Below are 12,088 nucleotides of genomic sequence, written 5' to 3'. Positions count from 1 at the left end.
ATTTTTTTCTCAGTTGAAAATTTCGGAAGGGTACGAAGCTCGTTTGATCTGTGTGGAATGTGGAATGCTCGATTTCGGAATTCGGATCCTTTCAAACTCCCTTGTGTCATTGCGTGAGGTTGGAGTTCAAAATAATCTGACTCCGGCTCCGGCGCAGCTTGCATGCACCGCTCACCGGCTCGCACTGTCGCACAGCAGCCACACGCTCTTCCCCGAAGAGTAATTTACAATTCATTCAGGGGGGCATCTGAAAACGACCACTCCTCTCGGAGACAGAGCGTCTCCTCTGTCCTGGGTTAAAACCCGCTTCTCCCGTTCCTCCTCCCCACCCTTCTCCACTCTCTTGCCCCCACCACCATGGCCGTGAAGGGGAAGGGCAAGCAGGTGGCCTCCGACACGCCCGGCTCCTCCGGCGCCAAGCGCCGTAGCGGCACCGGCGGCGCGGGTCCCTCCTCCTCCTCTGCCGCTGCCGCGAAGCGCCGCCGCCGCCCTGGTGTCCTCCAGTTCTTCGACGACCAAGCCGGCGTCGACGACGACTGCGAGGACGAAGAGGAGGAGGAGGAGGAGGAGTTCGATTCGGAGCCCGAGGATGGCCCGGACCACGGTACGGGTCGCTCCGATCCCCCTGATGACGCGAGCCCTACCCCACGTTCGGTGGCCTCACGCATGGATCGATTAGTTGGGTCGGTTGGGGTTTAGGGTTCCGAGCAATGCGGCCCCGTGCGTCCCTTAGTTTTGGCATCATTTTCACTTCATTGTCTGTGTTAGGTATGCCTGTTGATTTGGGGTTTTTTGTTTGTCTTTGTTGGATTTTTGTTGAATGGGGTTTTTGGTTCCCCCACACTTAGCAGTAGGAACCTTTATATACCTGTATCGGAACCTCACCTATTCCCCAAAAATAGACCTTAAAATTGTAGAAACCGGGATCCCAACAAGAAGAAGCCCAGAAGTTCCCATCTTATGGTACTATGATGCATGCATGAATGCTAGTATAACTTACCCTTTACCATTTGAGCACAACCTTGTTTTAACTTTTAGGACTATCATTGCCTGATTACTCTTTGAATTTTCTTCTGTTGTGATCCTGCTGATGAACACTGCAGGCTTCTTTCGTGAGAAAAAGACAGCGAGTGCTAATATGATGAGAACTGAAAGGTCACACCCTCTTCCATTCCTTGCACAAGTAAAGGAAGAGGAGCTAAGTGGTGATGAACTTGAGCAATTTGTTAAGGACCGTTACTCTAATCGTGTGAAACATTCTGGTTATGGTGGCTCTACCCAAGAATATGATGATGACTGTACCATGGATGATGCATTGAAAGAGCCTACTATTTGGAGGGTCAAATGCATGGTTTGTGATTGATAGTTGTTTGGCTTTATGTGTTGATCTATCATTTGATAGCTAGATGCTTATTTTGTGTAGCTGCATTTCAGGTTGGGCGTGAACGCCAAATGGCTTTCTGCTTCATGCAAAAGTTCATTGATCTGAAGAAGTTTGGTACCAAAGTGCCAATTATCTCAGCATTCTCACTCGATCATATGAGAGGATATGTTTTTGTTGAAGCAGAGAAGGCCTGTGATGTTACCGAGGTACACAGTTGAGGCCTTCCATTGGAAAAAAGACATACCCATGCTGGAAAAAACAAATCAAATAACACGAGATGCTGTTTATTTATCAATCCATTATGTCATGTGGTTTCAGATAATATGCTATTTTACTTGACATCAAGATTTGTTATAAGGTTTAAGATGTCTTGGTTTTTCTGTGCGGAGCAATGCTCTTATTTTCCATTTCTTGCGCACTTCAATTCAATTCACTCTTTTGTTTTACTTTGAAGTCCAGGATGGAGAAAGACAAGCTTTTCAATTGTTCAATAACAGAATTCGTCTTTGACATTCACAAACTTCTCTTCCTTACCAAGATTTATCCACATTTATGCAGTACATAGTTTCTTGGGAAATGGCTCATATGGGCATCTCTTTCTACAGGCGTGCAAAGGATTTTGCAATGTTTATGTAAGCCGAACTAGTCCTGTCCCCGCAGCTGAAGTTCCTAGCTTGCTATCAACTCGTGCAAAACCATTTGAAGTCTCGCCTGGAACATGGGTGCGCATGAAAAGTGGAAATTATAAAGGAGATCTAGCACAGGTATTTCTGGGGTGGGGGTGGGTGGGGTGGATCTACCATCTTTATATTTTCTCAGTTTATTTATTCATTAATCACATTGTCCCTACGAATTTGTAGGTTGTTAATGCAGTTGATGGACGTAAAAGGGTGCTGGTAAAACTCATACCAAGAGTTGATCTCCTAGCTATTTCGAAAAAATTCGTAATGCTCTTACACTTTTGTCCATATTTATTATTTGATTATTTCTCCTTTTGGCAATAAAAGCTCCACAACATTTTTATCTTGCTTGAGTTCGGTTCGCGCTTTCCTTAGTTCACGTCATTTGTTATATCGTAGTGCCTCAGTTAGCCTCATATATGTCGTGTTGAACTCCGTTGCCTTTTAATCATGGAATTAACGAATCAGGCCAGGTTATTTTCACCATGTATTGATCTCTAATTTCCGAAATTCTTGCTTTGCTGTTTGCCTGCATTGATGAACTAGGTACTGTGTCTGAGTTTGTATTTGTTCATTCAGGACTTATGCCTCAACCTTGAAGCTATATCTTTGTCACAGAAACTTGATTCTTGTCTTGCGCTACAGTAGAATTTATGGCATGTGAAACAGTGAAAGTAAAACCTTGTGGTGTCTATTGCCTACTTGCATTATGTTTCAAGTTTGATACCATAATCTGGATGACTAGGTTCACGACACTGACAGTTTATCTAGGCTACTCTTATTTGGCTTATCAACATGCTTGTTAACAACCATTTCTTTTCATTTCTTCCCTTTGCAAAGTTCTTGGCTAACATTATGAATTGCCACCATGGAGTTTATGTTATGCATTTGCTTTTACAGGGTGGCGCAGTTTCCCTCAAAGATGCCGCAGTTCCTGCACCACGACTAATCAGCTCACAGGAGCTAGAGTAAACGCTTCCGTTTTATGTCCAGTATTTCCTTGTCCTTCTGCTATCATTTGTTTCTAACCACGATCGTGTTGATCCTATTAGGTTCTTTGGACCTCATATCGAAAGGAGGGCTGATCGTCAGACTGGTGATGTTTTTGAAGTGCTTGATGGTTTGATGTTCAAAGATGGTTTCCTGTATAAGAGAGTCGCGCTTAGTTCTTTGATTTACTGGGGGATACAACCAACGGATACTGAGCTTCTCAAGTTCTCTTCTAGTCCAAGCATTAAAAGTTCAGCTGACGACATGGATTGGCTCTCCAGCATGTATGGTCAAAAGAAAAGAAACGTGCCCAGAGAACACGATATGAATGCATCATCTTCTAAAGACAAATGCTCCAAGGCATCAAATCTTAAAGGTTCCACTAGTACTGAGAGTTATGATGACGACGTAAATGATGCATTCAATCTTCATGATCTTGTACTTTTTGGGTGAGTCTCTGTTTTACAAGCAGACCAAAAGGTTTCACTAGTCACAGTCAACTTACTACAGGATGCCATCATTATTTTTGTTTCCCAATTAACAGGCGAAAAGATTTTGGTGTGATCATTGCTGTTGAGAAAGATGGTTTTAAGGTAGCATTCTTCTGATGCACACTTCAGTTCCACATTCTTGTCTTGTTCTAAGAACAATTTATTTTCTTGTAGATTTTAAAAGGTGGTCCTGAAGGATCTGCTGTGACAGTTAGAAAGCAGGATATTAAGAAAGGATGTGTAGACAAAATGTTTACAGCTGTTGACCATCAGAAGAAGATTATATCCATTAATGACACTGTTAAAGTTCTGGAAGGACCAGCACAGGTGAAAAATTTAATTTCTCATTCACCAGGGGTCAGCTATTGTAGTCTTTCGCTAGCAGTATGCATCCTTTTGTCCTTCCAAGTTTCAAGAAACATTCAATTAAAATATTTTTGTATATCTGGTGTGTTCATGGTACTTCTGTCAAGTATTTGTTTCTATTTGTACCAGGCTTGTATTTTGTAGTTTATATGATGTATTGCATTTTTCTTGTAGCTGTAGTTGCACATTTCATAGCTATAACCAATGGCTCTACAGTTTTAATAATTACTTTTGGAAATATTTCCTTCCTTTTGGTACTCTTCCTCATTTATTTAATATTATCTTGCAGGGTAAGCAAGGAGTTGTTAAACACTTGTACATGGGGATACTATTTATACATAATGATAGTGAAAGTGAGAACAACGGTTTTTTCTGTGCCCAATGCGGGTCTTGTGAAAATATCAAGAAAAGAAGGGAACTGGCAAGTTCGGTATGTCTGATACGTACATCTGCTCGTCAATGAATTGGACATGTTCTTTTGGTCACATTGTTTTTGATGTATCAGGAGGACAACCCAATTTCCATGTTCTCGGACTCACCTTTCATGCCATCTGAGCAAACTGAGCAACGGAACAGTATGCGTTTCATGTTTTTATGTACTGTTATTTACAAACGATGAGATTTGAAGACTGCCAGAAGTTAGTTTTGTTCTAAATCCCTTGATTATGCAGACGACAGGCCTTACAGGGCCAGAGAACAACTCTTCTCAATTGGGGAGATGTTGCGTATTCGGAAGGGACCTATGAAGGGCTATCTCTGCCGTGTAGTTCGAATATTTCGAAATGATGTAACTGTTAAGCTAGATTCTCTACTGAAGATCGTTACAGGTTGGTAGCTACACATGCTTGGATTGGTGCCGTTCTTTGGATAATGTCTTGACTCCTTTGTGTTATGGTTGTAGTGCAAGCAGAATTTCTCTCAGTCCCAACTAAAAGAGGGTACGCAGCTATGCATGTTTGAAGCTTATCTCTGCCATTGTTGCTTGTTTAGTGTCGTGTGACTGCATAATTCATCGCATTGATGCTTAATTTTACTTCCCTATTTGCTTATTGCTGTGTTGTATTGTCACACCAGGGATAACTCATCTAGTGCCGCAGCTGGTCCTTTTGGAACTCAGGATACATCATTCTTTGGTAAGTCTGTGCTTCATATGTACATTGTTTATTTCTACCTTCTTGATTGGTCCCTATCGTGTGAGGAAAGGAAGTTATCAATCTTCACCAAATAATTTGCTGCTGACCTACTGCCTCTTAACTGGGCCATCTGCCCTATTTTGTAGAGTTTTTAATTAAGATGTGAGAAATAGAGAACTGAATGTTAAACTGTTTATATGGCGTAGAAGACTCAAATTCTATGTTTTAATCTCTCGTCATTTTGGTCTTCTAAATTGTGGGATTTGTTACTTACATTGATTCTAAATTTAGGTTCAGAAGCAGAGAAAACCTCATGGAACAATGGATTGACATCACTTGGCAGGTTTATTTCATGTTTTTCAGTTCCTTTTGTGACTTTGTGTTAACTTGCTGGATTCCAGTGAACTGACCCGAACTAGACTTAAGGTTTCATAATATGTGTGTGTGAGTTGTGATGGGAGTACTTGGACCTACATACGCTCTTTATCCTTCCCCACCCACAATCAAAATGACATTGTGCAGTTTACTTGGTAATGAACAGTTAACAGTTACTCCCTCCGTTCCATAATTCTTGTCTCAAATTTGCCCAAAAATGGATGTATCTATTCCTAAGAAGCGTCTAGATACATGTAATATTTTGACAAGAATTATGGAACGGAGGGAGTAGCATCCATGAGATACCAAAAGGACTAGCTTCTATTTTCCATTTTTATCACCCAGATAAACTATTGTTGTATTTGGCCAAAGAAGGGTGGCAACCATATCCTTTTGTTGATGGGCTTAGTGTTGTTTTGTACGTATAACGCTATCTTTAATTTGTAATTTAGTTTTAATGTATTTCTAAATATGAGTTGCAATGTTGGCATGAGGAGACCTGTAGCATCATTGTCTTCTAGAATTTTTCTTTGGGTGGATACTCATTCGTCATTGACTTCATCTTGTTGCAAAGATGAAAAGAAAGTCAATTACCTTTAATTTGAAACTGGAAGAATGCCGTATCTGAAAAATAAATCGCAGTTATCTAGTCCTGTATGGTATATGAGAACTGTCATGTTGAAGACTTGAACCAGATTATTTCTCCTGTACTTCAATAAATATTTGTTTCTTTGTATTTTTATCATCTGTACTTATTTATTTTTGTTTGAATTTTAAGAGTAGATGGACTATCACTACAAAAGAGACCCTAAGGCTTCAATTTCCTACTAACAGTTTTCTCTTTCTAATTGCTGTTGCAAGTGTCTAAATGCTGAATAAAAATCTTCCTTTTCACTGACCTTTGCAAGTTTCTTTCGCATCTGTGGTTGAATAAAAGTTATTGCTTTCTCTACTGCAACAAATGCATAAGATCGAGTAAATATGCTATGCCCCCATCGTGCATATACCATTATGTACAGGGGGTGATTTCACGGTGAAAACGATCGGTGTACTCAAGGTAGCGCAGAGAGTCTAACATCAAACTGGAGTAAATCAATACGATGAACCGTACAAAACAGTTCAGCTCCCGCAATAATGCGAAAATTAAAATCCTGGTTTTGAAGCAAGGACGAGTGATGTGATACTATGAACTTTGAATGAGCTACTGTATTTCATATTGACCGGGCATGAGGTTGGAACTTATTTGTGCGCAGATAGCTAGTACATGGTACACCTATGGCCCATGTGAGTTTATAAATTGACCAAGGAATCGATGCCACTACTTCGCCATGCAGCTAGCTCAACGGTCGAAGTGTCAACGGGCCTTTCTGCATGGCCATAAATGAACTTTGTCGTTTTCCAAGAAAAACCCTATTGTAACTATACCTTTGTAAATGCTGAATTAACAACTATCATCTTTATTTCTTTCTATTTTAAACTGCATTACATGCAACTAATTGAACATATGTAATCTGGACATTGGAAATTGTAGTTTTCAAAAAAAATAAAAAATCTTAATTTGCTTGGTTGATAGAAATAAAACAATTTCTTCATGGCCTAGAATTTTAGAATCTAAAACCTGATAACACCTTTGAGTCACAGTAACTTTTGATTGTTCTTAGTAAGTATGCTAGAATTGCTTAAGATCTAAAGTAACATACTTAGACTGTCCTTTGTGAGTATGCTAAGAGTCATTTGAGATATGTTCTTATGCCCTTCTGTGATCCTCTGGTGTATCAACCTTTTCATTTTGTTTTTATTTTGCGCTGTTGCGCCAAGTTGCCTGCTATATTGGTTCTTGCATTTATCTGGTTCAAATTTCTTAATTTTCTAGGGAGTAACAGAATGTTATATAAAGTACTTTCTGGTTGTGCTCATTCCACTTATAGACTCTGTGTATATAACTGTTAGAAGAATAAATGTCCTGAGTTATTTACATTTATGCAAGTTATTAATTCACTGAATTATTTGACCTGCTGCAGTGATTCTTGGCAACCTCCTTCAAGTTCGGCGTTTCCATTTCAGAATGCAGGTAATGTGTAGTTTAAGCCTTCCTATTTGTTTGCATGGTCTTGAGCCTCATTGATTTGTATTGTTTAATCACAATGGCATTGCATCATTCTATTGTATTATTTTTTGCTGAAGTATCAGATACCTGATCATCTGTCCATTCTGTAAAAGAAGACCTTGAATTGGTGTTATTAGTGAACCGGTTATGGGATAGGTATCATAGGTTGCACCCACTAGGAGTTGCACAACACAAATCCATCTAATTTGGTGAGGGAGCAAATATTGAGTTAACGGGTAACACGTAGTGTATTTTTTTAGTCAGTAGCAATGCATGGAAATTGTGGTAGTGTGGCATCTCTTATTTCAGGTTCTGGGAAGTTGGAGATGTCATCTTTCTTCAGCAGTGACAAGTCTCATATGAAAAAAAATCTCTATGCTTATTTGATTGTTTCATTTACCTAGCAGTTGAGGCGTTTGTAATATTGCTCATTCGGTACTTTTAACATGTTCAGATGGAGGAGCAGAAGCTGATCCCTGGTGTAAGAAAACATCATCTTCCGCTGATGGTGATTGTGATCCATGGTGCAAGAAAACAACATCTGCAGATGTTGGAATATGGAACAATAGCACTACACAGAAGGACAGCTCCAGTGACAATTCATGGGATAAACAAGCTGGAGGTGGTGGATTAGATGTTGGTGGCAGCTCTTGGGCTGGAGCAGCAGTCAACAAACAGAGTGAAAAGAGTGACAACTGGGGTGAGGCATGTAAGGCGGTGGACATGGCAACTGGTGGCAACACAGATCCTTGGGGCAGCAAGGTCAAAGTAGTTACGGAAGAAGCAGATGGCTGGGGAAAGTCGTCACTGCCACCAGAGAAAAAGTTGGAGGACGATGGTCAAGGATGGGGCCGATCTTTTGGGACGTCAAACAAAGAGCAAGAAAAAGAGGCAGTTTCAAAAGTTGCAGACAACAGCAGGTCTTGGGATACTGCTATTGCTATTTGTGATGGTTCGGGTGATGATGCCTGGGGGAAGTCAAAAGAGAATAATGGTGACGGAGCAGTTGGATGGAATAAAGCTATAACCTCTAACCAAAACAGTGGCTCTGGAGGTTGGGATACTGCTGCTGCTAACTGGAGTAAGCCATCTCCTGTGGGTCAAGGACATGAAGAAGCATGGGGCAAAGAAAAAGATTCAGCCGCTAAGTCTGAAGAAATAAACGACGGTGGTGGGAGCTGGAAAAAAGCTGGATCATCAGACCAAGTTGGTGCAGGAGATTGGGATAAACCAAAATTTTCTGGGAATGCTGGTCCATCCAGCTGGAATAAGGGAGAGGCAGTTGGAGGAGATAATCAGAATAGCAACTGGAGCAAACCTGGTGGAAACTTTGAAGGTGGCCGTGGGTTTGGGCGAGGACGTGGTAGAGGCTGGGGCCAAGAATCTGGGGATTTAGGTGGCAGAAATGACCAAGGAAACTTGAATAGCTCATGGGGTAATGACAGTTCTGCAAGGCCCTCTTGGAGGTCTGATACGCAGGTAAGCAACGAAGGTGGAGATTCTGGTGGTGGTGGATACAGGGGGAGGGGAAGAGGAAGGGGCCAATACGGAGGACGAGGGAGAGGAAGAGACAATGTTTGGGGAAATGGAGATCGAGGTAGTTCTGAGTTTGGAAGGGAAGGGAGCAGTGGTGATACACTAAACTGGGAAAACAGTCAGCCTTGCAGGGGCAGTGAAGGCACCAAGCCATGTGATGAGAATCAGACTTCCACTTGGAACAGCTCAGATGATAAAAAAGCGTCCGGAGGTGAGAAACCTGTTTTCTTCCCCTGTTTCAGATTTGTAGCTTTATCAGATGTACATTGTTGGCACTATTTGTCTAGTAAGTACATATAAGTCCTGGATATCTTATCATTTTGATAGCGGCATCAAGATTTAAATAAATACCTTGTCTTTTTTTAATATTGTGCCGCTATTATTGTGTTCGCCATGAATACACTGCATTTCTTATGTTGATTACTGATTAGTATTGTGCCTCTTTCATTACTCTTGACTGGTTAACTCTTGTGTATTGGTAAGACCCAGATTGATCTTTGGGTTTAGCAAGATGGTTTCTACTGGCGCTGAGTACTGTATCACATTTATGCTTCCTTTGCTTGATATGCTACAATTTATACCACTGTTCTCTTGTGTAGGTGAACCAAATGATCCTTGGGCGAGCAAGATGACTACTAAAGGTGATGAAGAGCCCATTTAAATACCCATGTTTTCTGTTTGCTGTTTTGAGCTATATTTGTGTGCTGACTCATCTATCTTGTAGGCCAAGAACAACAATGTGATGCTTGGTCAAGCAAGATGACTTCGACTGCAGGTGCCGAGAACAACAATGATAGCTGGAACACAAAGGCAAAAGAGCCTTCCTGTAGTGATGGGACAAATTGGGAGAATGCTGTATCTGGTAGATCTGAAGCCAACTAAAGTTAAATTTCTGCTCAATGGTCGAGTACTGCAAACTTATCTTGTATGCTCATGTTTAGGTGAAGAACGGCAAGGTGATCCCTGGGCAAGCAAGACTGATTGTTCTACTAAAGGTGCTTAGGGAATGAATTCAAATATTTAATTATTATTCATATTTGATGCTCCGCTTGACATTTTGGGCTAAATGGTTAATAATATATTTCTTGGTGGTACCTTGTAACACTTATTTCTGATTCTCTTGCAGGCAAAGAACAAGAAACTGATCCTTGGGCAAGCAAGGTGGCTTCTACTGCAGGTGCTGATAATAATAAAAATGGCTGGAACACAAAGGAAAAGGGCAATTCGACTAGTTCTGGAGCTGGGGAAAAGGAGGACACTTGGAATATTAAAGGGGGCAATGGGAATGGTGGGGGTTGGAACAATACTGGTTCTTCGGCTGCTTGGAGCAAACCAAGCTCTACAAGTGGAGATCAGGAACCTGCTTGGAGCAAGCCAACGTATGGTGATGATGATACTGGATATGGCAGGGGCGGATTTGGACGTGGGAATCGAGGCAGAGGGAGAGGAAGGTTTGGTGATGGTGGATCTTCATGGAATGGAGGAAGTAACTTAAATGACGAATCAGGTGGAGAAAGGTCTGAAGATCGCTGGAACAGGAGGGATTCTGATGGTGGCAGAGGAAGAGGCAGAGGACGGTTTGGTCGAGGTGATCGCCATCAAGATAACTTTGGGTCAGGAGATGGTGATGGTGGTAGCTGGAGCTCTGGCAGAGGAAACAGAGGCCGAGGTGGTGGTTACAGAAACTGGAATGACAACAATGAGGGAAGGTCCTTCAGTCAAGGTCGAGGCGGTGGCTGGTCTCAGTCTTCTGACTGGAATGCCGGTAAAAAGGAAAGCACTGAAGGAGATCAAGATTTCTCAAAGGGCAAGTCAAGCTGGGGTGGTGACAAAAATGATAGCTGGGGAGGGCCAAAACAGTCTGGTGGAGATGATCAGGCTGGAAAGAGCGATGGGAGTAACGCCTGGAATCAGAACAAACCATCTTTGGGTGATGGATCCTCTGTCCTGGGTCAGTGGGGTGGTCCTTCTGGGGACACTACGACTTCTAGAGGAGGATCTGTAGGCGGGGGAGGATCTTGCGGTAATAGTGAAAATCAAGCTTTCTCGAAAGGCAAGTCCAACTGGGGGAGTGACAAAAATGATTGCTGGGGAGCGCCAAAACCACATGGTGGAGATGATCAGGCAGGAAAGAATGATGGAAATAACTCCTGGAACCAAACCAAACCATCTCTGGGTGATGGACCTTCTATCCTTGGTCAGTGGGGTGGAGGGGCACCTGTAGGTAGTGGGGTAAAGAGCAATGAAGATGGCTGGAATTCATCAAAGGGAACTGAAGGTACGACCAAGAATAACTAGTCAGTGCATCCACCATATGTCTCTTGTTTGGCCTACTGTGTAGGGCGACTCGTCATAATTTAAGTTATCAGTTTTCTCCTGCTTTTTTCTCGACTAGTCAATGCTTTCACCACATGTCCTTTTTTGTTCTACTGACTAGTACATCACTCTCTGTTCGAACCTCTTATCCTAACTTTAGAAATCAATCTGTAACATGAAATCTTTCTCTCGTGTTATTTCATAAGGTGGAACAAAGAAGGAAGGATCTTGGGGGAAGCCTGGAGGGAGCGGGAGCGGTTGCGGTAGCCAAGGAGGCGGTGGCAGTTCCTGGGACAAGGGGAATGCCGGTGGATGGAACAGCAACAAGGGTGGTGATACCAGCAAGGGTGGTGGGTGGTAAGTTCGTTCGAGAACCAGCTTGTGCCTGGTTGGCGCATGTACAAAAGATTTCCACCTGACGTGAAGTCAGTCTATGTATATTTTCCGCATCATGCAGCAAGTCCCATCTCACGTCACGCTACTCGTTGAACTTAGAACATGCCCAATCGCCAGCAGAATGTTTCCTCGTACTGGTGGTAATTAAATTCGCAGATGGCTTCTGTTGCGATGTTTTGTGGTGATGATGCTCTGAGATAAATGCTGTGATTCTGTGAATGAAGGACCATATGCAGATATGCTCTTAACTGTCTAGTGACAAATCTCGATGGTTGCATGCCTGTTGATCATCTGATGATGCCTTAATCCTCGAA

General features: G+C 42.1%; 1 protein-coding gene across 2 annotated transcripts; it reads left to right on the top strand.

Moving 5' to 3' along the window:
• The first annotated feature begins 303 nt into the window (after positions 1-303).
• Positions 304-12,029, top strand: LOC100838678 (protein RNA-directed DNA methylation 3). Of its 2 annotated transcripts, none has more exons than XM_024460261.1 (22): positions 304-604; positions 1,104-1,351; positions 1,435-1,590; positions 1,990-2,148; positions 2,245-2,328; positions 2,965-3,032; positions 3,117-3,503; positions 3,599-3,647; positions 3,720-3,872; positions 4,201-4,341; positions 4,417-4,507; positions 4,583-4,738; positions 4,813-4,849; positions 4,986-5,044; positions 5,336-5,387; positions 7,441-7,490; positions 7,981-9,273; positions 9,662-9,703; positions 9,787-9,924; positions 10,004-10,057; positions 10,189-11,340; positions 11,585-12,029. In XM_024460261.1, exons 1-22 carry the CDS (start codon positions 358-360, stop codon positions 11,737-11,739), a joined length of 4,971 nt encoding a protein of 1,656 aa, XP_024316029.1. In that variant the 5' UTR covers positions 304-357; the 3' UTR covers positions 11,740-12,029. The 2 variants fall into 2 exon arrangements, with proteins under 2 accessions (XP_024316029.1, XP_014754606.1); XM_014899120.2 differs by having other exon boundaries at positions 305-604; positions 4,417-4,486.
• The last annotated feature ends 59 nt before the right edge of the window (positions 12,030-12,088 follow it).

The sequence above is a fragment of the Brachypodium distachyon genome, chromosome 2 (assembly GCF_000005505.3).
Source record: "Brachypodium distachyon strain Bd21 chromosome 2, Brachypodium_distachyon_v3.0, whole genome shotgun sequence".
NCBI lineage: Eukaryota > Viridiplantae > Streptophyta > Magnoliopsida > Poales > Poaceae > Brachypodium > Brachypodium distachyon.
This window is presented reverse-complemented; position numbering and strand designations above follow the sequence as displayed.